The sequence below is a fragment of the Rhinolophus sinicus genome, chromosome 3 (genome assembly GCF_057876585.1).
Source record: "Rhinolophus sinicus isolate RSI-liver-muscle chromosome 3, RSI-T2T, whole genome shotgun sequence".
NCBI lineage: Eukaryota > Metazoa > Chordata > Mammalia > Chiroptera > Rhinolophidae > Rhinolophus > Rhinolophus sinicus.
The window spans coordinates 25,804,417-25,831,241 of record NC_142503.1 but is presented as its reverse complement, the minus strand read 5'-3'; the positions used below and the strand labels follow the sequence as shown (position 1 = coordinate 25,831,241).

At 42.3% G+C, this 26,825-nt stretch overlaps 1 protein-coding gene across 5 annotated transcripts in view; it reads right to left on the bottom strand.

Moving 5' to 3' along the window:
* Positions 1–1,282: 1,282 nt before the first annotated feature.
* The window catches only part of OSMR (oncostatin M receptor), a 50,306-nt gene continuing 24,763 nt past the window's right edge, over positions 1,283–26,825 (bottom strand). For 3 of the 5 annotated variants that reach the window (XM_019737311.3, XM_088796495.1, XM_074328979.2), the window contains 14 exons: positions 24,190–24,459; positions 22,725–22,854; positions 22,002–22,153; positions 17,035–17,177; positions 16,600–16,753; positions 15,142–15,218; positions 13,635–13,857; positions 10,619–10,792; positions 9,476–9,580; positions 8,196–8,369; positions 7,438–7,605; positions 4,401–4,482; positions 3,812–3,884; positions 1,283–3,487 (listed from right to left, as the gene is read on the bottom strand). In XM_019737311.3, the coding sequence (XP_019592870.3) occupies positions 2,915–3,487; positions 3,812–3,884; positions 4,401–4,482; positions 7,438–7,605; positions 8,196–8,369; positions 9,476–9,580; positions 10,619–10,792; positions 13,635–13,857; positions 15,142–15,218; positions 16,600–16,753; positions 17,035–17,177; positions 22,002–22,153; positions 22,725–22,854; positions 24,190–24,459 (2,498 nt within the window). In that variant the 3' untranslated portion in view covers positions 1,283–2,914. The remainder of the gene's footprint in view (positions 3,488–3,811; positions 3,885–4,400; positions 4,483–7,437; positions 7,606–8,195; positions 8,370–9,475; positions 9,581–10,618; positions 10,793–13,634; positions 13,858–15,141; positions 15,219–16,599; positions 16,754–17,034; positions 17,178–22,001; positions 22,154–22,724; positions 22,855–24,189; positions 24,460–26,825) is intronic. The other 2 variants (XM_019737314.3, XM_074328980.2) reach the window with 1 other exon arrangement.

Sequence of the window (26,825 nt, the reverse complement as noted above, 5' to 3'; positions counted from 1 at the left end):
TACTTTTGTATTGATTCCAAAAAAAAGAAACCAGAATATACTAAAACTTTGTTTCTTTAAGGCATATGGAGGACTAAGACAACTATATTTGCTTAGTCCTTTAAATTGAATATACTTAGTGATTGTGTTGTATATATCCTCTTAACTGCTAATTCTGAAGGCTTTTTGTTTTTTCTGTTGTATCTCTTTAAGGGTTTTTAAAGTTCTACTTTACGCAAAGTGTTTCATATGTTTTGTAAATTCTTTAAGATGAAACCCAGCTTATCTTTCCACAGAGCTCTTAGAACAAATATTAGATGTTGTCTAATTCTAGCAGAGAATCAGTTTCACTCGAATTAGTGTGAGTCAGGTGTTAGAAGGTCAGCAGACACTTCCAGCGAGGCCAGGACCCTGTGCTGTGACTAGGTCCCTGCTCCCTTCCTGAACCATCGTGGTACCCTACCACAGCTAAGGACTGGTCTCCAGGCCGATGAGGTATTTATAAGTCACTAATGCCAGTCCTGCCCCATCAAAATATCCTGATATTTCTAAGGAATTATTGCTAATGTGAATTTAGGTGTGATTTTTAAAAAGATGTATTATAGCTATGTTAGGAAAAGTAAAGTCCATTTAGAGAAACAAATATTTACAGATGAAATCATATGATTTGCCTTAAAATAGTATCTGGAGGGACAGTGGATAAGGATATGAATATCCTGAAACAGCCATGAGTTAGTGGCTGTTGGGGCTGATGGTAGTACATAGCGGGTTCACTAAACTATTCGACTTTTGTGTATATATGAAATTGTCCATGAGTTTTTTTTAAAAAATCCAATTAATTCTACTGACATATGAATACAAATTTCTAAGTTTCTAAATAAGATTTCCTAAAACAATGCAGTTAAGATTGTATATAATACAAAAAATTAAGGTATAAATATTAATTTATTTAGTTGTTATAAACATGGGAGAGGAATGTTTATAGCCAAAACTACAGTTAGAGTGATATCATAAGCACAAAGTTACATAGCTCAGCTACGTAACTTTCCTACTGGTGTGCTGTTATATTTCAGAAAGACGTCTTCATTTGATTAGGCCAGTGATTCTCAAAGTTGAGCGTGCATCTGAATGCCTGATTAAAAAATATATGGATTCCAAGCCTTGTGCCACAGAGATTCTGATTAGGAGGTTTAGAGTGGTACCCAGATATTTACATTTTTTTAGTAAGCTCATGAGGTGATTTATCAGCTATCCTAATTGTTAGATTTTCATTTCATTGAGGCAGAGAAAACACACAAAATAATGCAATGGTGAAATATTTTAATTAAGGCTTATTGCAACAAAAATGACTTCAAAGTTTTGTGGATTATTTTTCAAAGCAATCTATGTGAAAGATACTATTTACAAAGCAGCTGTCGCTGTCATCGACATTTCTGTGTACGTTAATCACTGCATCATGCATGACAAAGGAACACAAAGAGGGTAAGTGGTGGCAATACTGGCCCCAAAGTCTTCTCAAAACTGTTATACTGATCAAGATATTTGTTTGTACTCTGTTAGGAGTTGATAACCAATTTTCTTAGCAAAGGGTTTAGACACATGTAAGGAAAAGGTGGAAACGCCTTCTGAACAGAAGTCCTGGTTTGTCTGGGGATATGTAGGCCAGCTGACATCTCCCTAAAGTGAGACGTGGGTCCTTCCCTCCCTCTTCACAGTGTTGATGGCACCGTGCTGAGCATTTGGTACCAGAGGCAGTGTCATGTCCACCACAGCAAACAAAAAGGAACCCCCATTTGTGCTTGTTTAGAAATGTGGTCAATACACATTAAGGGTTGGGTGGAAGGAAGAGAAAGGAATGAACATGTATTGAGCACCTATTATACACCAGGTGCTTTGCATATATTGGTTCAAGGAGACAAAGCTGCTGCTGAGCTGAAACAGAATTTCTCCACTCCAGATAGCTTTTGATTATTCTAGACAATGTCTAACAATGCGGTTTAATTCTGTTGGGTTACCATAGTAGGAATATAAATTAGGGTGTTATCTTGATTCAAAACAACTTATTGCAGAGTCCAAAGGATGCTAAATGAAAACAGGTCATTTATATATTATAGTTCTTGAAGTAAAAGAGCAACCATAAAATGTGCATGGAATTACTCAATGATATACTTTCCTTTTTCTATTTGAGGTAGTCATCAAAAATTATGGGAGAAGCCTGGTGTCTATCAAGGAGGAGTGCACTTATCTTGACACTAGGTCAGGAGTTCCTTGCCAATCCCACTCTGACTGTGCTAAGCTAGATAAAATGACATTTGTGGGGATCTTACTGATTAATTCATATCTTAGCTATTGGATAAGGTCTGTGCCCCAGAAGAGTTAATTTTACCGTGCCAATGAACTCCAGATTCTTATTACTGCAAGACAAGTCGAAAATCTGTTTTGGTCTCAAACATCTGTGACTTTTTCATCAAATACATTCAGAATAAATTATCATTCACAATCTATGCTTTAGTAACAGATCTGTGGACTTTATTAAAGCCTTAAATCTACTTCCTTTACCCTTAATACAGTAAACGTGGGGGTAAAACTTAATGGAAATAATTTCTCGCTAAAGGCTGACCTTGTAGGACCACAGCCACCCTGTCCAGTACTGTGGGGATGGTGTCTGTTCCCATGTGAAGTGCCAGGGTGGCAGTTGGTACGCCTATTCCCATGATCCTGCCATTTCTACAGCAAGCCTGCTCCAAGGAAGGATAGTAAATTCATAGCTACTGAACTCGGAAACCTGGCAAGACGATAGTGGTCGTACATAAATCAGACTTGCCAGCGGTGATAGCTCACTGGGATTAAGCACCGAGATATGTGGCAATAGAACGGTGCTGGCTGTGCTTCTCTTGGTGCCTATGTAACATGAAGGTACCACCTGGGTACACGATTAGCGGCGGTGTTCACCTTGATCTAAAAGGGTAACCAAGGAGAGGCTGCTATTCTCACTCGGGGAAGGCGAGGCATGACCCAGGGATACAGCCATTTGCGTTCTGTACTCGGAACAGAGTGCTGGCCCTGGTGGATTTGTTGGAAGGCTTTCCTTGTCTCCAGATATGGGTGAAGCCAACTGGGACACATAATTCAAACTATTTTCTCCAGCTGGGCTTTCTCCCGAGGAGTTCACATAGTTTTGTTCTAGTGACTTGAGTAAATTTTCAGGTGAAGTCAACAGTGCCAGCTGACTTGGTGGGGTTTTGAGGGGTACAGGTACATGGCCACAGGAACCAGAGTCAGAAGCTGCTTGATTGTAGGTGAAGTTCTCAAAACAGATGCAGGGGCCAGGGCCGGAGTAGTTCTCTGTTGGGAGGAGGTAAAGGTAGGCAGGCTTAGTAAACTCCATTTCTGTGAGGGACTTCCTGGCACCTAAGAACTGGATCCTACTCCCTTCCAGCTTGTTGACAACTTCAATGGCATCTGGAACGCAATCATTGACGTTCATTATCGTGGGGTGATGATTCTCCTGGAACACAAACAAAAAAATACGTAAATATAACGCGCGTGCATGTCAGGGGAGACGAAGTATGAGAAATGTACTTAGAGCTTCACTTTTTCTCATGTTTCATCCTGGTCACATGTTAATGGGTTGTGGTGTTGAAAACCAAAGGATTCCCCCTGACAGAAGAAATCAAAGTTCCATTCTCCCATCTCAAGGCTATGGGAACAGAATTGGCTTTGCTCTGTTATATCTTCCTGAAGAAGTCTAGGAAAGTATGATTATTACAGCCCTCACCCTGGATTAGGACTTAACAGGTATATGGTATCCATACAATTCCCCAACATTTACCTTGTATTTTATTAATGACAGGACACTGCTCTTGTAAGGGTCTGGAATGTCAGGATAACACTTGTCCTTCATCCTAGAAAAACAGTGAACATGAGACTGAATTTTGCAATAGGGCGGAATCATTAAGAGTTGAGAACTCTGGAGGCAGATTCCCAGGTTCTAATCCTTGCTCTATGGCTCACTAACTGTGACACGGGGCAAGCTACTTAAATTAACCCATCTGTGCTTTAATTTCCTCATCGGTTCAATGGAGATAGTTACTGTGCTTATTGTAGCATTGTGAGGATGGAATGAGTTGTTACATGTAAAGTACTTAGAACAATGTCAAGCGCATAGTAAGTGAAATACAAATATTAGCTATTGTTATTGAACAAGTTTTGCCATCTTTTGAAATAGTTACTGTTTTTCTTATCTAGTGACCAGAAAAGCAAAACTATTTAAAAATGTGTCATATTTTCTTTTGAGGCTCCCTCCTCTGTCCTTTTCCTTTTAAGCACTTTTTCTCATATTCAGTGTGATTTGTTTTATTAAATTCCTTCCTAGACTTTGTTCTGACTGCCTCCTTGCATAGCCTCCCCCACACACTTACCACTGACTCGTTAAGTAACACAGGACCATGAGGAGCACAAGGCAGAAACTCATGGGGAGGATGATACGCATCAGGACGTGGGCTGCAGACGGAAAAAGAAGGGCATATTTTGAATGAGTATTTTTCCCTCCTCAAAGGAATAAAAATAAGTTTAAGGTTGAGAGTAATTTTACATGTCCCCCGTTTTGACATTCTCAGAAGTCTATTTATATGAGATTCAATAAGAGTTCTGCCTGACGGGGGAAAAAACAACAACCAACCAGCCAACACGGGGAACCATTTGTCTCTCACTTGTGACTTAAACTTGTTACTTCTTCTGACAGACTGGATCATTACTGCCCATTCTTCTCTCCCTCCTGTGTTAGAATTACACTCCACATTCTTGCAAAGCGTCATGGTAGGTGCAGTGTACTTCTCTGGCCCTGGACTTAGGGCTCAGCCACGTGACTTGGTTTGGCCAGTGGGATGTTAGTAATTATATTGTTAGTAGCTGCTTGCAGTGTACTTGCACAGTTTGCTTGCCCTCTTGTGCTCCTGGGATCCACCGAGAAGAGTTTGTCCCTCATTGCCACTACGCCTTCAGCCCGAGCCCCAGAGTGAAACTATATGAAACAAAGCTAGACTTGACGGAAGCCTGGAGCCTAGCCTGGCCCAGCCGAGATCAGCCACGCCATGAGCATAAAAAGAAGTATCTGTTTTTGTATGCCACTGACACGGTGAGGGATTTTGCTACATATCAAAAATTGACTAACGCTTCTAGTTAGTCTCTAATACAATGAATAAGTCTTAACCTGGGATAATTATTCTATTTTTATTTCTCAGAAGTAAAATGCAAATTGCATAGGGAGGATTTGGAGGCTGCCATTCACATGTACACATATTCTGTTTAATGCACGTGCTTCCCTGCTTCCCCCACTCCCCAGACACAACACTCAGTGTCCTGTAAGGCATGGGGTTTGGTGTGTGTGTGTGTGTGTGTGTGTGTGTGTGTGTTAGGTAATGCTGGAGATTTCTAAGGGCGGGCAGGCCTGGGTAATTCCCAACCCGGTGCTATGAGGCAGCACAGGGCTCTGGAGAAAAGGATGTAAGAGGCATGGCAAGGTAAGAGGGTGGCAAACCAAGCACCTCCACAATTGGCCTCAAATGAACCTTGACACCAGGTGAAGGCTAAGAAACTCCCGTCCTCATAGCACCGAAAAACACCTTGCTCTCCAGATCAGTACTTATGATGACTACAATTGGTTTTAAAATTTGGTTCAATTGTGTATTTTTATAATGCATTTGAGGATAAGCCTAGAGAGCTAACCATAGTAATTTCCAAAGTCCAGATAGGTTTATTAAACTTTTTACTGAAGTATAATATATGCATTTAGAAAGGTACTCAAAAGTGTACAGCTGGGTGAATTTTCACAAACTGAACACAGCCATTGTAACCAGTACCCCGGCCATGAAAAAAACATTACCAGCTCCCCAGAACACTCCCCGGGTGTCCCCAGCAGTCATTTTCTCCTCCCAAGGTAACCACTATCTTGTCTTTTAACAACATAAATGCCGTTTGCCTCTTTCTGTACTCTATAAATGGAATCAGATAGTAAGAGTCAGGTCTGGCTTCTGTCACCCAGCATTGCATCTGTGATTCACCCATATTATTTTTGTAACTGAAGGATGTCATTCTCATTACTGCAATTATGCAGCAATTTATTTTCCCTTTTAAGAATAATCAATATAATCAGCAGAGTCACAGCCAAGGCTAAGGAGGTTTAGCACGAGTAAGGGAGATAAATGAAATCAGAAAATATACTTGCGATAAAGATAATTATACGTATATGTTACACACACACACACACACACACACACACACTTCTACCAGCCAAATAAATACCAAGGTAGGAGAAAAATAGCATGAAAATGAATTTAAAATTAACTCCAAAATGGCACGAGTGCTCAAATGATGTGACTCATTGACTGAACAAAAACAGAGTTCTGGCCTTTGGCTTAGAGACCTGGGGCCATGTTTCAGTCTCGTGGTGAACAGCAGTGAGTGCCCCAAACTGCCACTGTAGTCGTGTGTGTCCTCATCACTGGTGAGGGCACCCGGGGTCAGCAGTTCTGCCTGAGGAGCCCATCCCATCCTCACAGTCCCGCCTTCAGCAAAGGGACCCCTCACAGGTAGGGGACAGCTGGTAACGTCAGGCAGACATTTTAGCCTATTTGTTACTCACAGAGGTGTTTCTTCAGAGTTCCCTTGCAGTGCGGACCTTCTATATTACCCTGTTTGCTACCGACTTTTCTCCTTCTCCTTCCATCAGTATCTATTTTCTCCCCCACCTTCTTGTTCATGGCAGGTCAGGGTTTACCAGGAGAATCTTATTTACCATTAACCAGTTCCTGCCATTCTCCTTCCTCTTCTATCTTCACCTTTTAGACCAAAGGCATTTTGAAAATATGGATGTCTTTATCTCACCCTTTCCCCACCAACTCTGCAAACACCCGGTTTGTGAACAAAGCCTTCTTGCCTCATCACAGCCATGTCTAATCTGCCCCAGAGAGGCAAAGTCAGGAAGCAATTAGTTGGCCACTGAAGGAAACCAGCCTGAAGGCTGGCGGCAGAGAGCAATCCAGCTGAGAAAAACAGCACCGCCCTTCTCTAGACAGAAGTCATGTGGCTCTTCCAAGCCAACACTAAAATATGCTGTCTGTAATTTTCAAACTATTCTGGGACTGAGTTCCAGAGAAGTACTTCAGGGGCCACTGAGAGAGGCAGGAGGAAGGTTCCAGGCCATAGATCAGTCAGATTAGCCCCACTCGTATCTGTTTTGTGTAGTAGGATTCTGTACATTTGTGTGTGTGTGTGTGTGTGTGTGTGTGTGTGAAACAGTCTCATCTAGAGAAAAAGAGACAGACAGACAGAGACAGACAGACAGGAAAGAAAGGTTTAAAAATTCCTGACTAGACAAAGCCCACAGCACTGCGTATGTAATTTGTCAGTTTCCCAGGAACTCCTAAACGGGAGAGTTTTGATTTGAAAAAAACTCACAGTATTCATCCGGAATGGTGACCTTGGTGAAAGTATCATGGGGACCTTCACCAACACTTGTGTATGGAGTGACCAAAAACTCATAGAAGGATTCCGGCTGTAGGTTTTCCACAACAAACGTCTTCTGTTCCGGGTTGTCGATTTTATATTGGCAACATACCGAATCATCTGTGGTTAAAAAAAAAAAAACAAAAAAAAAAAAAACTTTTTTTTTTTTACAAGAAGAAAAACTTATTAAGTGTGTGATAGAGGTCTTGTGAGAGAGTTGGGCACTAACACTCTTGTTGACTCAGCACTGTCAACATTTTTAAACCAACCAAAAATTACATCATAATTTCACCACACTGAGGACATTGGTAAAATTTTCAAGAGCTGGCAAGAAAAGCAAAAAAATATACTAAGCAAAGGATGTTGGTGATCCAGGGAGAACACAGAGATCTGCTGGAGACAGTAAGAGCTTGCAAGAGACTTAAAAACACATTGTAATAACCGTTACCAAACTCAAAGGCAAAAAAGAAAAATGGGTTAGCAAGAATGTGTCCAAAGTGGCAAGTCTTCTTCAGGACATGATGTTACTAAAAGTACTTCCAAAAATACCAGGTCACATTGTTTTTTTTAAGTAAGTTCAAATACCAACCCCCACCATCTTGTCCACCTACGAATTTGTTTCAGCACCTATTTGATCATAAAAGCATGCAAGAATAGAATTCAGCCTGGCCATAAGATCTGGAAGGAGTGAAATAACAAAAAGAAGTTACCTGAAAGGGCCACCTTTTCAAATCCTGGGTGGCACTGCTCCACCTTGGGTTTCAAGTAAACATGGTACCCTTGGATAAAACCGGGTTGGGAGTCGGTGGAATAATCCTTCCAACTCAGAGTGAAGGAGTGGGATGTCAAGTTACTTACGGCCACTTGAGGGTTTTCTGAAGGAGCTAGGAAAGGAAGTTGGGGTAAGAAAAGAGGCATGATTTGGAAATAGTCCCTGAGCATTCTAAACAGTCTAAATGGTCTCTGAGCATTTACGTAAACTAAAAGTAGAACCACAGTCAACTGCAGAGGCTGTAGGAGCTTGTGACAAGTTAAGGAATGTTATCTTTTTCTGCCTTCATGTCGTCTGAGAGAGCTGGGAAGAAGTTGAGCCATCTTCTTGTTCAAGCCTCGCCTTTCACAGATAAGAAAAGGGACGCCCAGAGAGACTCAGTAGCTTATACAAGGTCACACAGCAAAAAAGACAATAAAGGCCTTTTTAGATTTCCTTCTGTTCCTGAGTTCTAAATAGTTGACCCTTGAACAACACGGATTTGAACTGCAGGAATCCAGTTACATGTGGATTTTTTTCAATAAATATACAGTCAGTATTCTGTATCCCCAGCTTTTGCATCCATGGATTCCCAACCAAGGATGAAAAACCACTTGTTTTTGATCTTTGGTTGGTTGAACCCACAGATGCAGAGGGCCGACTGTATGCACTGTTCTACACCATTTTCTATAAGGGACTTCAGTATCGTGGATTTGGGTTTCCGCTGGGGTCCTGGAACCAACCCCCTGTGGATGCTGAGTGAGGACTATGGTTAAGTTTGGGGGCAGTCTAAAGTTACACGTGGATTTTCAGCTGTGCAGGGGTTAGCACCCCTAACCCTTCTGTTATTCAAAGGTCAACTGTCATGTTTCAGAGAAGAGCTGACAAGAGAATGGACTGAGGGGGAGGGGAGGACAAGGGAGGAGGCAGAAGGGTTAAGTTCAAAGAGGTAAGGGCAGATTTGAAGAACTGAAGTTCCCAGGTTGAACTAACGTAGCTTTCCAAGTGGGTATTTGCATTGGGGTGGTAAAACTAGCAAGGATTTTGTCTTTTGCATAACACTTTATAAATTGTCTTCAATGAAAATGTTAAAAAATAATTTTCTAAAACCCAATTTCCAGAACAATGGGACACTGAAAATTAGGAAGGGTGTTGAAATCTTCCTATACCCAAAGCTAGGAGTCTCTGGATTGCTCTGAACAAGTTTGCCCATGGGCACATGAAATTCTTTAAACTTACCCAGTTCCTGGGAGTATCCTGTTTTTCTCTCCAATAAATAAGCGATCCTTTCTGTAGAAATTTCATAAATCCTGAAGTTGTATCGGATCCCTGGTCTAAAAGCATCTAGACAAGAAAAGTCAACAGATTTTCAACAACACAGAATGAGATTCTCATTACTTCTGAAAAGAAAAAGAAGAAAAACTGAATTTGTATTCCTTTCATAATTTCCTTCTCGGGGTTTCTGTACTTCCTCTCCACCCTCGTCCCTCCTGCTGAGCCTGGGAGTCCTCCATTGTTTCTGAGGAAGCCTGTGGGGACCGTCCTTACATTGTCCTTGGGAAGAAGAGCTCTCAAACATGCCCTTATTCATGTGCATGAAACCGGGTGCGGAATTGGAGCAGGCACAGAAAACCATTATAAACTCTCCTTTGACTCCAAATTCCCCTCCAGCAACTCGCCTTCTCTCTGCCCATGAAAGCCAAGTGTCTGGAAGGATTTGCTCCCACTTCCTCACTTTCCCCTCACAGCCGCACCTCTGCAATCCACCTGCCATGCCACCGACACCTCCTCACTCCCACGGACAACTGAATGCCCTCCAGGGGCCTCTGTCACCCTCTGGACCCAGACAAGCCTCGCATCTTCATCTTGAGCCCAGCAGATGGCGCCACGAGTCCCCCAGTTCAAACTACAAAGCTAGGCTCCTTTGATTTTTCTAACATAGCAATCTTGAAATTACAAATCCAGTAAGAGATCAAGTTTGATATGTTCCACTGAAACTGTCGGAGCTGATCCACTCCCATCAACACTATTTCCTAAACGTATCCCGAATCCATATACTCCTTTGTTTCGTAAAAGCTCTGGAAACTGTTAGAATGTCCCTCCGCCGTTCATTCGAGACCACTACTTTAGAGGAACAAATTCATGAAAATCATGAAACCGTATTCCAGCCTGAGTTCCAGAGATTGTCTGTCAAAGTAGATTCAAGGTCAAATCTCAGGCCAAATCTGATTGCAAAATTTGAAATTCTTAGTCCTCATGCTGCATTTATAATTTCAAAATGGTGCGTTTATCACAAAGTATCTTTGAGATGGTCTAGACATCGTAGTTGAACTTGCTTAAAGGTGGGTGGAGCGAGATGGCGATATGGAAGGTTTTTCTTACCTGAGCGAATGACTGTGCTTGTGGTATTGGGGCCCAGGTTTTTCCACTGGAGCTGACAGCGCGGGTCTTGGGGAGACCAGTCCACAACGTAGCCTATGACATCTCCAGACTGGGGTTTCCAAGACAAAGAGAATCCATCCTCTGTGCCTTGAATTCTTCCTTCTTCAACATTTTCTATACATTACAAATAGGGCAAGATTTCAGATTTAACTAATGGAACATTTTGTAAAAGTATCTGAAGAATAAAATAAACTTGAACATGCAGTGTATCCAACAGGTAGGGGCCCCACCACTTCAGTTACTACAGGAGCGTGGAGTGGGGGAGAGGAGAGATGCTTTCCTGGGTGTTTTCCTGCCTCTCCCTTCACACCTGCCCTTCAGACGCCCCTTGTTCTGACCTCCTCAGACCCAACCAGACTTCAGCACCAGAAACAGGGATCTGGCAAACTACTGCCCTCAGGGCAAATCCAATCTCAGACTTGTTTTTATATGACTCTTGAACTGAGAATGGTTTTAAGATTTTTAATCAGTTGTAAAAAACACACAAACAAATTAAGAATATTGACTATGTAATGGAGACTGTATGACCTGCCAAGCTTAAGATACTTACTATCTGCCCCTTTACTGATAATATTGCTGACTTGTGACCTAGAACAATGTCTGGTACTTAATCTGCTTTCAACAAATATCTGTGAAGGAACAAATAATTGAGTTGAACTCCCCCACGTAATGCTGGCTGCTCCTGAGCTAACTACTGTTTCTCAGATGCTAGGGGTAGAGATCGAGGTGAGGATAAAAATACAATTCGGATAGGTATTAAGTCTCATTACACAAGAATGTTCACGCTACTTATGACCAAGGCTGCCACCTCCACATATTTCATATGCCAGGGTAGTTTTCGTAAAGTCTGACTGTTGGCAAAAAGGTGATATGGTCTTAATGGATATCCAGTTCTATTGATCTAGCGTCACCCTAGATCTTGAGGGATGGGGACTTCTCCTACGTCCCAAGGCTCACTTCACATCCTGCCACTGCTGATAGAGCTGTGGCTTCAGCTGGTTGGTCGAGTGAAAGCACACCCTGATCAAAGAGTGGGCCCGCAAGCAGCTGCTCAGAAAATCAACCCATGAGGACCAAAGATTGCATAGTACAGACTTACACCAAACATTTGCTCAATATTTATCTGCAGTTCAAATTTAATGGGGTGCCCTGTATTTTATCTGGCAATCCTGATTATCACTGAACTTTAATATGAAAGCATGGTGCTACTAAATTTTCTGGACACTGAGTTATCACCCAGCTTTTGGGTGTATCCCAAGGAATGTGGAGTCCTGGGTACGAGGCCAGGGGTTCCTTCCCCAAGAAGGCCTTTGTATATCCTGCCTACATGGCTTCCCTCTCCTCCTTCATCAAAGAAACAAATCTTTAAGTGACAATTTTCACTTCACTTATTCACACTGACTAAATTTCACCCTGACTTAGAATCATAACTCTAATCAAGTTGCTTCTTTAAAATTGCAAATACGTTTTGAGGAGTGCATGGAGAGATGTAAATTGTCTTAACCTCATGGGTCTGTCTCAGCATATCAGTGACTTTGTCCACTCTGGTGACTTAAGCATGTGACCACTTCAGGAAGGTTAGAGAGAGCCTCACAGGCAAAGGCAAGGAGGCCTGAAAGCAGGGCATAGGGAGGGAAGGTATGGAAGGAACCCACACCTCGGGAAGATCCTAAAACAGATAACAGTGATCGGCAGTGTTGTTTGCACTGGGCCTCATGTGAGGTGTCTTTCTTTTATCCACCACCTCCTCGGGAAGATCCTAAAACAGATAACAGTGATCGGCAGTGTTGTTTGCACTGGGCCTCATGTGAGGTGTCTTTCTTTTATCCACCACCTCCTCGGGAAGATCCTAAAACAGATAACAGTGATCGGCAGTGTTGTTTGCACTGGGCCTCATGTGAGGTGTCTTTCTTTTATCCACCACCTCCTCCAGGGTGAAGGAAATGCCTGCTTTGACTGTTCTGGTCCCAGTGAAGGCAGATTACAACTAGTGATTTCCTTCCCTAATACAGTCTTGACAAGCAAAGGTTATGTTAAATAACTCCTTAGTTTTTCTTCTGTGCCACTACCCTAACTTCTTTTTTTCAGTTGGCACAAAGGATAATTGTTAAAATTAAAATAAAACAAAGCAACAATACCCTCTAATCTGGCCCACTTAACCCCAATTCAAGTCTACCATGAATGACAGGTATAACACCACCTGACATAACCCCATAAGCGGGGTCTGAAAAACTTAATCGCAGTAACTGAAGGGTGACATTACTGTAAGGCTCATGAATGACCTCAAACGTCAATTGTATTATGTTCAACTGTGCATTGTCTCATAGTGTATTGCTGTGGGGATTTAGTGTATCCAACCTCTTTTCACAGCTCTCCCTAGAAGGAAATTAATATCACTACTGATTTTAAGTGCAAGGGCATTTCCACCTCATTTGCTCTTTCACACGCTAAGGGATTAATTAGCTAGCTACCATCCTTTATTCTACAGCTTTGGCAAAGCCCCTCTTGAAAGGTGATGCCAGTTCTCCTTATGACCTCTGGAAATGTTCACGAGCTCTTTTTAGGGCTGGCGGCAAAGGATAACGATATATTTTACAATATAATAATAAATGCAACTCTTTATTTCCTCAGCCACAAAGCACATTCATACCACCCCTATCAGTGAGGACTGTTTGTTACTGTTGCATTTATGTGAGTAAATCTGAGATAATTTCCCAAGTTTGTTGAAGAATCTCCTGGGCAGAAATGTCCTGAGCGATGGCTGAAATGTCAGTCTTCCCACACTGAGGACTGTCCCAGGAAACCCAGTGACTCACCTGGACCAAAAGAGAATGACTAACACTGCTTGGTAGCTAGACCTCTTGTCTCCTCAAGTAATTGTCTTTCCAATTCATCTCTACCTAATAACATCAGTGACATTTTCCAAGAGAATAAAAACAAAACAAACATAACTCACTGTTTCCAGGGTCTCTAGAGATGACAATTATAGAAGCAGGAGAAGTGCCCACACTGTTATTAGCTGTGACGTGGATTTGGTAAGAACACTGGTCGAGGGTTAGTTCTGTGCCATTGGCCGGAGCAGGAATGGAGAGGAGCTTTACACTGGATGGGTTGTCTAGATTTTCTATAACTACATTATAGAATAGAATCTTCCCGTGGGCATGCGATTTTGATAGTGGCTGAAAAAAAAAAGATCATTATTTCAAAATGGGCTTTCCTCTGAAAGGAGAAAATTACTTTTTTATCTTTTCTGTCCCCCAAACAACTTACACACACACACACACACACACACACACACACACACACACACACACACACACCAGCTAATTAAAGCAGTTTAATAGAGAAAATAGCCCTCTAAACCAAGTTTGACATTATGCCTTCTTCTCTAACTAAAGTTGAGTAGAGGATGAGATCATTTGGGGATGAGCCCATTATTCCTTAAGAGCATAATGTGTCCACAGAAGAGTGACCAAGCCAGGAATCAAGAGAAAGGAGGTCTCTAGCCTGCATTTAAGAAGGTGCGGTAGATACCCCTGGGAGAGGACATGCTTGAACCCTGCAGGGCGCCCAGTTCCTGGCCCCACTCCCTCTGCCAGCTATGCCCTCCCCAGACCCAGAGCCCATGGTCCCCCTTCTAGACGATCCTCCGGGTTGCAGAAATTCCCAGCCCACATAGTGCCAACCTACTTCCAGGGCCTGTCCTTCAGGCCTACCCTCCTGAGGACAGACAGTGCCCCTGGGATGTGGCCCCTGCTAGACCTGAGAACAGTCTGTGAGTGACTGTTTGCCTGGGTTGTGGGCAGAACCTGGATACACAGTCTAGCAGGTCCACATATGTGCACAGGGCTCCTTGCAGAGAGGACCAGAGTGGAGGTGGGAAGAAAAGGGGGTGGATTGTCGTTGGGCCCAACTCTCCCAGCTTGGCCATGTTTTGGTATCAAACACTGAGGAATCGAGAGTTCCGAACACAAACCTGACTTTCCTGGTTGTCATGAAGGCATATTAGTCAAGGTAGGAGAACAACGTATATTTATATTGTAGTTTTTTAAGCTTGCCTCATAACTTTTCAATGTAAATACTGGGAGTATTTAAATATTCATAACTTTTAAATATAAATACTATGAGTATTTAAATATTCATAACTTTTAAATATGGTATATACTTTTCCACTTCATATTTGTGCCCTGAGCCCTGCAAAAGGTAGAGGTGGGCCTGAGTAGAAGTTATAGACATGTAGGTTCTAACATTCAGAACTGGCCATCTGTGCAGTGGGCTGTCAGAGAAGGAACAGTGCAAGCTGGAGGGACATCAGTGTGGTGTGGGGACCCCTCCACTGGACAAGACATTCTGCTGGACTCATGTGAAGAACACTCCCAGTTGGAAGACTGCACCCAAATCCAGTCTCACAGGGAAAGACTTAGTGCCGAGCAAATCTGCCTTTTTGAATATGTGCACCTTACCCTCCAGAATAAGGTTACAATATGAGATCCCAGCACTGTCTTCACATTTCTCCAGACATCAGGAGCCTCAGAGGGAGCTGAAATTAACCAAAGAAAAGTTCTCGGGTCACCAGATGTGTGTAGAATCCCAACGTCTTCTAGCTCCGTCAATGAAGTGATGATGAGTACCCTTGAGACTTGCTTCTCACTTTTCCATCCTCTGTGACTTCTACCCATTTATCCATGGCCACATTGTTCACTCCTCACTAGGCACACATAGTAGGTGCTTTACAAAAGGTCTGCTGCATCTGCACGGGACATCAAACTGAAAGCCCTTTATGAATGACAAGCCGCAGAGCTTCTGGGAGCCACCAAAGAATTCTGGAATCATGCGTCAGACCAAGTCCAGTAAGTGAGTTGGGTAAACTTCCTGTTCTTTGAGCAGTGGACCATGGCTACTTCCTCGCCCTATTTGAGAAGGTTGCAATGGAAGCACTCACACAGATAGCCCTCAGGGCAGGCTGTGCTCTTCCAGGAATTCATTTCCCATTGGCTGGCCCTTCACTCCAGTCATGCCTGGGAACCTCTGCTTGTCGCCCTCTGCTGGGAAGGCCCTGTCCCTCCCCCACCAGTTCCCAGCTGGTGCCTGAGTCAGCGGCCTGTGGACACTCATGGCACGAGCTGCACAGTTCCTGCTGACACAGTTCTCACCACATTGCTCTACAAGGGTTTGCTTCCTTCTCTTTTTCAACAGTAAGTTGTAGGACAAGGGATTTGTGATTTGATTGAAAATATCTCTATGCAAGAATTGTTTTTGGAATATGACACCTAAAGATTTAACCTTCTGTTTTATCAAAATATAACTTTACTGTCCCCAATAATTGAAATTGAAGTAAGTCCTTTTTTCTTTTGGTTGCTTCCTCTTTGTCCTCAACCTACCGGTGACCATATCATTTTAAAATCTCTTGAAGAAGATTTTAATTTGCTAAAGAAGCCAATAGGAAATCAAAAAATTATTAAAATACTAAGGCACAATATGGGACCCCAAGCTCAGTGAAAAATCTTCAACTGGTTTATAAACTAGTGTTTGTAAGAAAAGACCACTGCAGCCCAGTTGATACTGCTCTATAGTTATGTCAATATAATTTCTACAATGGTGTCATTTAACTCTGCTCACTATGATTATACTTAAGTATGATTAGAATACACACAAACACTGAGTTTTCTAGCATTAAGTAAAGTGTTATCAGAGGTTAAAAAAAAAAAAACTAAAAATTTACCATCAGTAGATTCATGTCATTTTCTTATCATCATCAAAAGCAAAGTTAAGCATTTTCAGGTTTATTATACTCTAATCTAAAATAAGCACAATTTACTAAAACCTCTTATCTTTTTTGCCATTTTCCTTTTGCGCTTAATGTTATTTATAACGTGTGTCAGTTTAGATCCTTGAGTTAAATATCAGGGATCCGAACGTACCAGCTTCCAGTGTGGTGAAGGTTTGACCAGTCCATTCACTCCATTTCCAGAAGTGGTTAGACGCAGCACAGCGTACTCGAGTCACATACTCTGTGACAGGCTCCAGCTCACTTAAGAAGTACTGACCCTTCACCTTGACAGAGACATTGTGCTGCTTGATAAGAGACAGAAGTATTGGTGAGTATACTTCATTGCAAAGCCAAATCACAATACGGCACAGCCTGATTTGGAGTAAGACTAGTTATTTAAAGAAAAAGAAATCTCTAAGGTCCCCTTCCCAACTCTAAAAGTCTGTGACGAATTTCATAGACCCTTTTAAACTCACACTATTTGAACCCACACAGAACTAATAGTTTAGAGAGATTTTATTCATCAGTCTCTCTGTTCAGGACACAAAGGGATTTTTGAAAATAGAATATTAAGCAATATGCTTACTTGTATCACTTTTCCTTCACCATGGAGTGCAACCTGACACAATAATGTGGAGTAATTCCCAACAGGGTGTACCTTCCAGGTCATCGTGGCATTTGTGGCACTTATGTTTTTAAGAAACACATTAAAGGGCTTCATTGGATGAACTGCCAAAAAAAAAAAAAAAAAAGTGACAGAGAGAGAGAAGGAAACAAAGTAAAAAATTCAAGCATAGATCCAAAAGACTTTGATAAATATGCAGTTCAGTTCATCATTTATTTATTCAATAAGTATTTTTTGTTTATTTTTGAGAAAATGGCAAATAAAGCCAGACTTACAGCCAGGATGGAGTAAGCCAAGTACAGCCTTTCTCTCTCACTGATTACATTAGAAACTGAACAAAATATAAAAAGAAACTATCTGAAGACTCTGAAATTAAACAAAAGCAGGCAGATTGTGGAGGGGAAGCAGCCCCTGGGGATAATATATCAAAACCCAGCATCTTACCAAAATAGAAGACCAAGATTTGAAGTATTACTGAATCAACATTAAATTGACCATTCCCCTCCCCCCCAATCAGTCTGCCTAACACTTGGCACAGTAGTGGAAATGAGGGGAAGAATGGGGTGACTACAGTCCCAGATTTCTGGCTGGAGAATAAAAAGGAGAGTTCCAGAAAAATGAAAAGTATCAGGGAGATCATGGAGAAGTAGGAGCTTGGGAAAGCAAGTCCATAAAGCTGTTTATGAACTCGTGTGCTTACTTCTCAGTTGTGCACGCACGGATCTTATCTTAATCAGCATATCAAAGACTTTGGGGACCCAACTAACAGACCACTGCCCAGGTCCCAGACTGTCCACTGGGTGGCACTGGACCAGATCTGAAAAGCACTACAAAGGCTTTGAAAAGGGAACTGGCAGTGAAGCCAAAGCCCACAAATAGGGGCATTGAAATTTGCAGCTTGAACCTAACAAGGTCAGTTGTCCACTACAACAAAACTGTCAATATTCCCCATAGGATCTAAACACCCAGAGCCTTACAACATAATATTCAAGATTTCCAGGATAGAGTCCGAAATTACTCAGCATACAAAGAATCAGGAAAATCTCAAGTCATATGAGAAAAGACAATCAACAGATGACAACAAAAAGGTAACACAGATGTTGGAATTATTTGTCAAAGACTTTTAAACAACTGTTATAAAATGTTCCAACTAACATCATGGACGTTTTCAAAAGAAACGGGAAATACAAAGTCTCAGCAAAGAGATGGAAGATAAAAAGAACAAAATGGAAGCTTCAGACTGCAAAACACAACAAAAGAAATAGAAAATGCCTTGGGTAAGAGCAATAGCAAAATGGAGCTGATAGGGGAAAGAGTGAACTTGAAGGTAGATCAATAGAAATTATCCAATCTGAACAACAGGGAGGAAAAAGATATTTTAAAAATGAGCAATGTCTCAGGGAGGTGTGGGATAATAACAAAAGCATTAGTTTGTGAGAGTCCCAGAAAGACAAGAGAGTAAGTGCTGTGAATAAATAAGGGACAATTTTCCCCCTTAAGTTCATTAATTAAGATATGTATGAATGTTGGAAGCAAAAATTATATTATCTAGGGCCGGCCCAGTGGCCCAGGCGGATAGAGCTCCATGCTCCTAACTTGGAAGGCTGCCGGTTCGACTCCCACATGGGCCAGTGGGCTCTCAACCACAAGGTTGCCAATTGATTCCTCGACTCCCACAAGGGATGATGGGCTGCGCCCCTGCAACTAGCAACGGCAACTGGACCTGGAGCTGAGCTGCGCCCTCCACAACTAAGACTGAAAGGACAACAACTTGAAGCTGAATGGCACCCTCCACAACTAAGATTGAAAGGACAAAAAGTCCTGGAAGTACACACTGTTCCCCAATAAAGTCCTGTTCCCCTTCCCCAATAAAATCTTAAAAACAAACAAACAAACAAACAAACAAACAAAAAAACAAGCAAATCAAAACAATGTATTACGTAGGGATACAAACATGTTATAAATTTATTAAAAAAAGTATATGTCTAGTGGGGTTTATAATGTATGTAGATGTGATACATATGATAACTCTGACCCTTCTCAATAGGGGAGAGTAAAGGAACAGATGTGGTTGTCAAGTTTTTACATTGTACTTACAGTGGTAAAATATTAACTCTAAAAAAACTGAAAGATTAGTAATGTATATTGTAATCTCTAGAGGGGAAAAAAAAGAATACAAAGAGATGCAGGCAAAAGCCAGTACATAATTTAAATGGAATACTAAATAATATTCCAATAATCCAAAAGGGGGCAGGATAAGAAGAACAGAGGAATGAAACACAGAGGGAACAAATAGAAAATAAATAGTAAAATGGAAGACCTGAGTCCAACCATATCAATAATTATGTTAAACATCAATGACCTAAATACATCAATAAAAAGAGAAATTGTTAGGTGGGATAAAAAAACAGAACCAGTCAAGGCACTTGCCTTCAAACCGCAGTAGAGGAGCAAACATGAATCAATAACCACACAAAAAAGTGAAACACTGAAACTGGGGTAAGAACTCTGAAGGTGTAAAAGGGGCATCGGACCTAAAAGGTGCAGGTCTAGGAGGCCCTGTCTCAGCCCTCATCTCCTTTACTCCTTTGCTGAGTATCATCTTCAGGTTGATGACTCTCAATTCTAATTCTCCATCCCAGACTTCTTCCATGCTCTCCAAACTTTATATCCAACTGTGTCGTCAGCATCTCCACATAGACATATCTAAAGGGCATCTCACATGTAACACAGCTAAAGGGCATCTCACATGTAACACAGCTACAAGGAAACTCTATTCTCAGCTCAGAGCTGCTCTTCCCCAGTATCCTCCCCATTTCAGGAAATAGTTCCAATATTTGCCCGAGTGTTTAGGCCTAAAACATACTAATCACCCTAACTTCCTCCAATAATCCACATTTCTTCCCTATAATGAAGTCTTACTAACTCTATTCCAAAGTGTACTCAGAATATGACCACTTTCCACCAACTGCATCACTCCAACTTCGGTCCAAGGTCATTGCCTGACACTGAAACAGCCTCCTACTGATCTCCCTGCCTCACCCCCTGCAGTCCAGCCTGAGTGATCTGTTTTCTACAGTGTCAATCATGTTATCTATCTGTGCTGATTAACCCTTTCCAATACAAATGTCCTGACCAGGTCCACAGTTGTTGCATGATCTGGCCACTGCCTACATCCCAATCTCCTTTCACTCACAGTATGGAACGAGGGCATTCTTTCTGTCCCTCAAAAAAACCCAGAGCTCGTTCCCATTCTGTGACCTTTGTAAAGCCTCTTGCTTTTGCTACCAATGTTCTTCCCTTGGATATTTTCTGCCTCTTTCTCATCCTTTAGGAAGCAACTCCCTCAGAGTTTTTCCTAGCCATCCTAACTCAAGCAGCACGCAAAGCAGTCTCTACTCCAGGGGTGTCCAAACTGTGGCCCACGGGCCAACTGCGGTCCGCAATCCATTGTTAATTGGCCCGCAGCAAATTCCAAAAATATATTTAGTTTACTTAAATAAACCGGGTGAGGCAATGCGTACTTCACCTCGAGTGAGTGGCCCGGCTGTTTGCGTATTTTACCGCATATGGCCCTTGGTAAAAAACGTTGAAAACAGTTTGGACACCCCTGCAGTCTACTCCATTATGTCCATTTTTTTCTTCTTTATCAGACTTATTAATGCTTGAAATCGTTTTACTGACTTGTTTATATGTTTACTGTACATCTCCACTCCCCACTCTTACCTCTTCACCAGCCCCCCTACACACACACACACACACACACACACACACACACACACGAGCACATAAGCTCAGTAGGGACAGGTATCCAATTTTGTTCACGGCTGGATCCCCAGTGCCTGCTACACTGGAGGCACCCCATAATTCGTTGACTGACTGACATGATGATTAAGCTGAAATCTGAAAGATGTGTGAGACTTAAGAAGGTGAAAGGAGAAGGATGAATATCCCAGAAAGAGTGAACATATGTAAAGAGTCTGCATTTCCTAAAAGAGATACAGATGTGGTCAAAACATAAGAAGAAATATTCAGCTTCGGGGATATGTAGATCAAAACCATCATGAAATCCCATTTTATATCTATTCAATGGACAAAAACAAAAAGGGTAACAATACCAAGTTGAAGGGACTATATGAATCCACAGGATGGGGGTATAATTAGTACAACCACTTTGGAAAATAATTTGGCATTATTTGTCATTATTTCATAAATTGAACATTCACATTTTCTGTGTCCTCACCAATTGCACTCTTAGGTATATACTCAAAAAACCCCACAACTCAATGTGTGCTGGAAACATGTATTAAAAATGCCCATATTAATGATGTACCCAAGAACAAAAGCCTTGTTATATAATCTGAAAACCCATCAAAGGTGATGCATAAATAAAATAGTGTATATTTACAGAATGAAATATTCTACAGCAGTGAAAATGAATGGACTAAAGCAACATTCAATACTACGGGCTAAATCTTAGCCAGTTAATATTATATAAAAGGTGATTACTAGACTATTATATATAGCTTGATGTCTTTTATATACGTTAAAACCAAACAAAAACACAGCATTGTTAGGACTACATAAAAATGAGAATACATACACACACTTATAGTTTAAATCTGTAATTTTCTTGGTAGAAGGAGCAGGGTCAGGGGCTATGGGATGGGAGATGAAATAAGTTATTAGAGTTCTAGTTTTGAAGTTGAGTAGTAAGCTCACTGCTGCTTATTACACTATCAAAACAAACGACCATGGCCACACATGCGTCCTGGAAGACAAGTGTAGTATTAACAAGAGTTAGGAATTGTAACTTTCACTTAGGATGCGAATTAGGCAGAAATCTGCAGCACATTTACTAGATCCCCCGTTGTGTCAAACAAAGATATGTTCACAACCACAGAAGTCTGTAATAATTCTAGTCTCACCTCGATGAGTCAGGTTAAAAAATATACTGACACTTCTCCTTCTTAATTGGTTTTCAGCTATGAGTGTGAGGTTGTATGTTTCTTGTGAGTCTGGAGCTACTTGCCAATGACACCATTTTTTGTGTTCACAAAGTTTCGTTTTCCCGGAAAATCTTAAAAACAAAAAACAGAAAAACAACAATTCCAGGGTTTGCGCTTTTATTAATACAGCCGTGTATCCCTGTCTCCCTTGGGGCACACTCAGTGGCTTTAAAACTATGTCCCACACAACAGCATCCATTTCCCCATCACCAACAAACACTAATAATGGAAATATTGTTTCAACAAGTTTGATTTATGTGGTTCAATAGGTAACGATGAATCACCGATTCCCCCCTTGTATGTGGTGAGAACACTCCTTAGTTTACTTTGAATATTCTTAAAAAGATACTAGGTAAACCCAAATGGAACTATTATTTAACACAGATGGAACTATTTTCACATCAAAATTCATCATTAACTGTCTTTCTTATCTTTTTTTACACGACATTTTCCTTTAACGAAACTCAGGTAAAAAGTATTGTACACTTATGACCCCCTGAGAATTTCCTCCTAACCCTGGCAGGGTGGTTTTAAAATATTTGTTCACATTTTCTGCAACATCTAAATGTGGCTTTTGTCATGTTGTCACAAGCACCGTAAACAAGGAAGAATCTGTCAAGAATGTAATCAGAGCTAACTTACGATTCAAATAAAGTGTAGCGTTGGGAAGGTTGGTATTGCAAGGTGGTGTCATGCCCAGGATCCCACGTACAGTTCAAACTCTTGAGGTCCTGGGTTTCACAAGAAAAGTCCTTGGGCTCCTCAAGTACTTCTGTCCATAGTAAGAAAAAACAGACAGGAGGCGTAGTGAAATCCCTTTATTGAAAACCAAGTAAAATGGTGCGCTCTGCCTGGGGTCTGAGGCCACAGTTACTCTGAGCGATGACGGGACCACCAAATGGAAGCCTGCCTATACACTGGCAGCTCCAGAGTCACACTTCCGGTGCCTCATCCTTTTGGCCCCTTCTCCTTCCTTCCTCTGTGCTCTTCTGGGGTGTCATGGGGGATGAGAGGTGGGTGTTCTGCATGTGGTCAGCACTGAGCCTATTTGATGAATGCTGTATCCCCAGTGCCTGCTCGTAGGCACTCAGCAAGCACTGCTAAGTAACAGGCCAAGTGAGGGAAAGAATGAATGCACAGTCAGTGTTGCCCGGTGTTTCATTTCGGAGGCTGTGGCTTACAGAGAACCTAGGGACTGCACCTGGGGTACCAGAAAGTCAGTCTGATTTGGGGAACCTGCTAAACTCAGCCGTTGGGAGCTGAGGGTTCCAAGGAATGCTTCACCTCCAGGTGCCCGGAGCCACTGCTGTTCTCAGAGGCCGGTCTAAGGAGCGCAAATGAACCACGTGTCCCAGAGCCTGGAGACGCCCTTCGTCTGGGGAGCAGTGAGGACAGAGTTGCAGATTTTGCCCTACTGTGCAGGGAAGGGCTGTCTCCAGATGAAACACAGGAAGCCACCGGGTGTGGGCACACACACCTACATACAACGTAAAATGTTCCCGCTCCACTGCTAACATCCATGGAGGCACTGACATGTCCACACAATGGCTGCATGTACTAACTCCTACTGTGTGCAGCTGTAGTATCAGGACCAGGCCACGTGTCTGATACTCATGATGTCCACGTTCATTGATACTCAACAAGCATCATCATCCCCCTTCACAGAGGCATAAACCAGCGCAGAGAGGCTAGGAAACTTGGCCCAGATGGCACACCCAGCATCGGAAAAGGCTCCAACCTCCGGTCCTCCAGACCACGACCTTGTCTGCCTCTCTGGGGTTCCAATCTGCAGCCTCTCTCCTCCCCAACTCTTGCGGTAATTCCAGCACGGCTAAGGCAAAGCAGGTTATTTTCCCAGTGGTCCAGGTCATGACCTAAACTTTCTCCCCTTTACTACTCTTGGTTTCTAGGGAAAAAAATTGTCTGTAAGGACAAGAAAACAATAGGAAATCCTGGAAGTATTGCTTTCGGGTATCTCTTCCTGTCTCTCCTAGAAGACTTGGGAAACCAAAGACAATTGAGACCATGAAAATGTTTACTTGTTTTCTGCTAAAGGAGATTCCATCAGGAAATGGGAAGGGAGGGCAAAGAGAATGTGTGTACTTACTTGAGACAAAGAGGATGGTGCCGCTCATATTACTTGGGCTCACACAATAGATGTTTGTCCCAGTTTCTCTAATGAAACGAACGTTATTCAAGATGAATGCAAACACATTTGGACTGAGTCGTTCTCCGTGTATCGGTACCCCTTCCATAGCACAGGATATATTACTCTCAGGACTCTTAGAAACGTAGCAAATGGTGACATTGGAGCCTTCTTCCACCAGCTTATTTATAGGGAAAACAACCAATGGGTCCTGTCCAAGCGACTTCTGTGCTACAAGATAAGAAAAGACAGCCCAGTTAGAATTTCCCTCCAAGTTCAAAGCAGCCACCTCCCATCTCACTCTCAACAGATAACTTGAGCTTCTTCTACCACCTGGAGAAACTAGGAGCCTAAATTTCTATGGCCAACCTATTAATGTTGATGCATGCAAAACAATCCTTTGTACCATTGCTCATACGGTCACGCTAATACTGTTGCTATTCGTACTTGCATTTCCGGTGACCACGGCAGATTATTGCGTCATTGCCAGTGTTAGCTTCTTACTACAGCAGTAGCTGCTCTACTGATCCTCGCCACATGGGAGGTCCTGTGTTAAGTGGTACGTCCATTATCTCATGCCATCCTTACTCTCCCCTCAAACAACACACACAGGTAGGACTGAGACCAAGTTCACTCAAGCAGAAAAGCCATAGTCACACCTGCCAGGTCTGCCCAGCTCCAAAGCCACATGTCCTGCGCAATCTCTAAACTGTGCTGTAGATCACATCTCCTCCCACCTTCTCAGAAATGCCAAGTATCTCCTTTTGCTCCAGCCTCTCCTTTTGCTCCAGCCTCTCCTTCTGCATGGCCCATTCGCATATAAAAACCCTCAGGTCTCCCCCATTTTAAGCAAACGCATCATCCTCCCCATGCGTGCCTCCTGCCACCGCTCCACCTACCCCTCCACAGTCAGCCTCCCTGAAGGAGCTGCCTGCACTTACTACTCAGGCTTCATCACCCCTCCTCACTCAGCCCACCGCAGTCTGGCTGCGGGACCACCAGGTCACTAAAATGTCCATCACCAATATGATGCCACCTTCGCAGAGTGGCCTGGGCATGGGATTTGTTTTCAGGTCCCCAGTTGATTCTAATGTGCGACCATGGTTGAGAACCAGTGCTTTGGGAGTTAGGAATAATCAGGTGTTTCTGTTTGTTCTTGGGTTAGTTGAAGGTTATGGCTTTGAGAAATCTAGTGTATTTTATCAAAGGTGTTTACAATGTTGTTCTGTCTTTCTCCTTACTACCTTTTTATGCTCAATTTTGTCTGCGAGTGTGTCCCTCCTTCAGCAGTAGGATGTAATGTTAAGAGCATGGCCTCTGGACCTAGGTTGTCTGGGTTGGGATTCTGTCTTTACCACTTCACTTTACCAAGTTCACTCAAGCAGAAAAGCCATAGTCACACCTGCCAGGTCTGCCCAGCTCCAAAGCCACATGTCCTGCGCAATCTCTAAACTGTGCTGTAGATCACATCTCCTCCCACCTTCTCAGAAATGCCAAGTATCTCCTTTTGCTCCAGCCTCTCCTTTTGCTCCAGCCTCTCCTTCTGCATGGCCCATTCGCATATAAAAACCCTCAGGTCTCCCCCATTTTAAGCAAACGCATCATCCTCCCCATGCGTGCCTCCTGCCACCGCTCCACCTACCCCTCCACAGTCAGCCTCCCTGAAGGAGCTGCCTGCACTTACTACTCAGGCTTCATCACCCCTCCTCACTCAGCCCACCGCAGTCTGGCTGCGGGACCACCAGGTCACTAAAATGTCCATCACCAATATGATGCCACCTTCGCAGAGTGGCCTGGGCATGGGATTTGTTTTCAGGTCCCCAGTTGATTCTAATGTGCGACCATGGTTGAGAACCAGTGCTTTGGGAGTTAGGAATAATCAGGTGTTTCTGTTTGTTCTTGGGTTAGTTGAAGGTTATGGCTTTGAGAAATCTAGTGTATTTTATCAAAGGTGTTTACAATGTTGTTCTGTCTTTCTCCTTACTACCTTTTTATGCTCAATTTTGTCTGCGAGTGTGTCCCTCCTTCAGCAGTAGGATGTAATGTTAAGAGCATGGCCTCTGGACCTAGGTTGTCTGGGATTCTGTCTTTACCACTTAGTGGCCTGATGACCTTGCATAGGTTCTTTAACTCACCTGTGAAGTAGGGATAAAAATACTACATATTTCGTACGGCTGGTGTGAAGACTAAATAAATATGTATAGTGCCTAAAATAGTGACTAGAGTGCAGATTTAATTCTACTGTTAGTATTAAATTAATCCCTAGGCCACTCATGGGTTAATGTGTTATCAGTTTGAGTTAACAAATTGGCTAAACACTTAACAAAGAAATGCTTCTATTGACAGGAATTTCAGATAATCTGGAAGGATATATAGTTGAGAAAACCAAATGCCATTGCTTTAAAATTGGCCTATAGCTTAGCTGAAACATAAGAAATGGGGGTAAAACCCCCTCTAAATTTTAGTTACAACAAAATTAAATTATCAAAATTAAGAGATATTAAAAACATATTTTCCTATAGTCTCATTATTCAAATAAACAACTGCTTTAATTTTTCCATATGTCGTCCCTTCCCTCTATATTAGGGATTACTGGC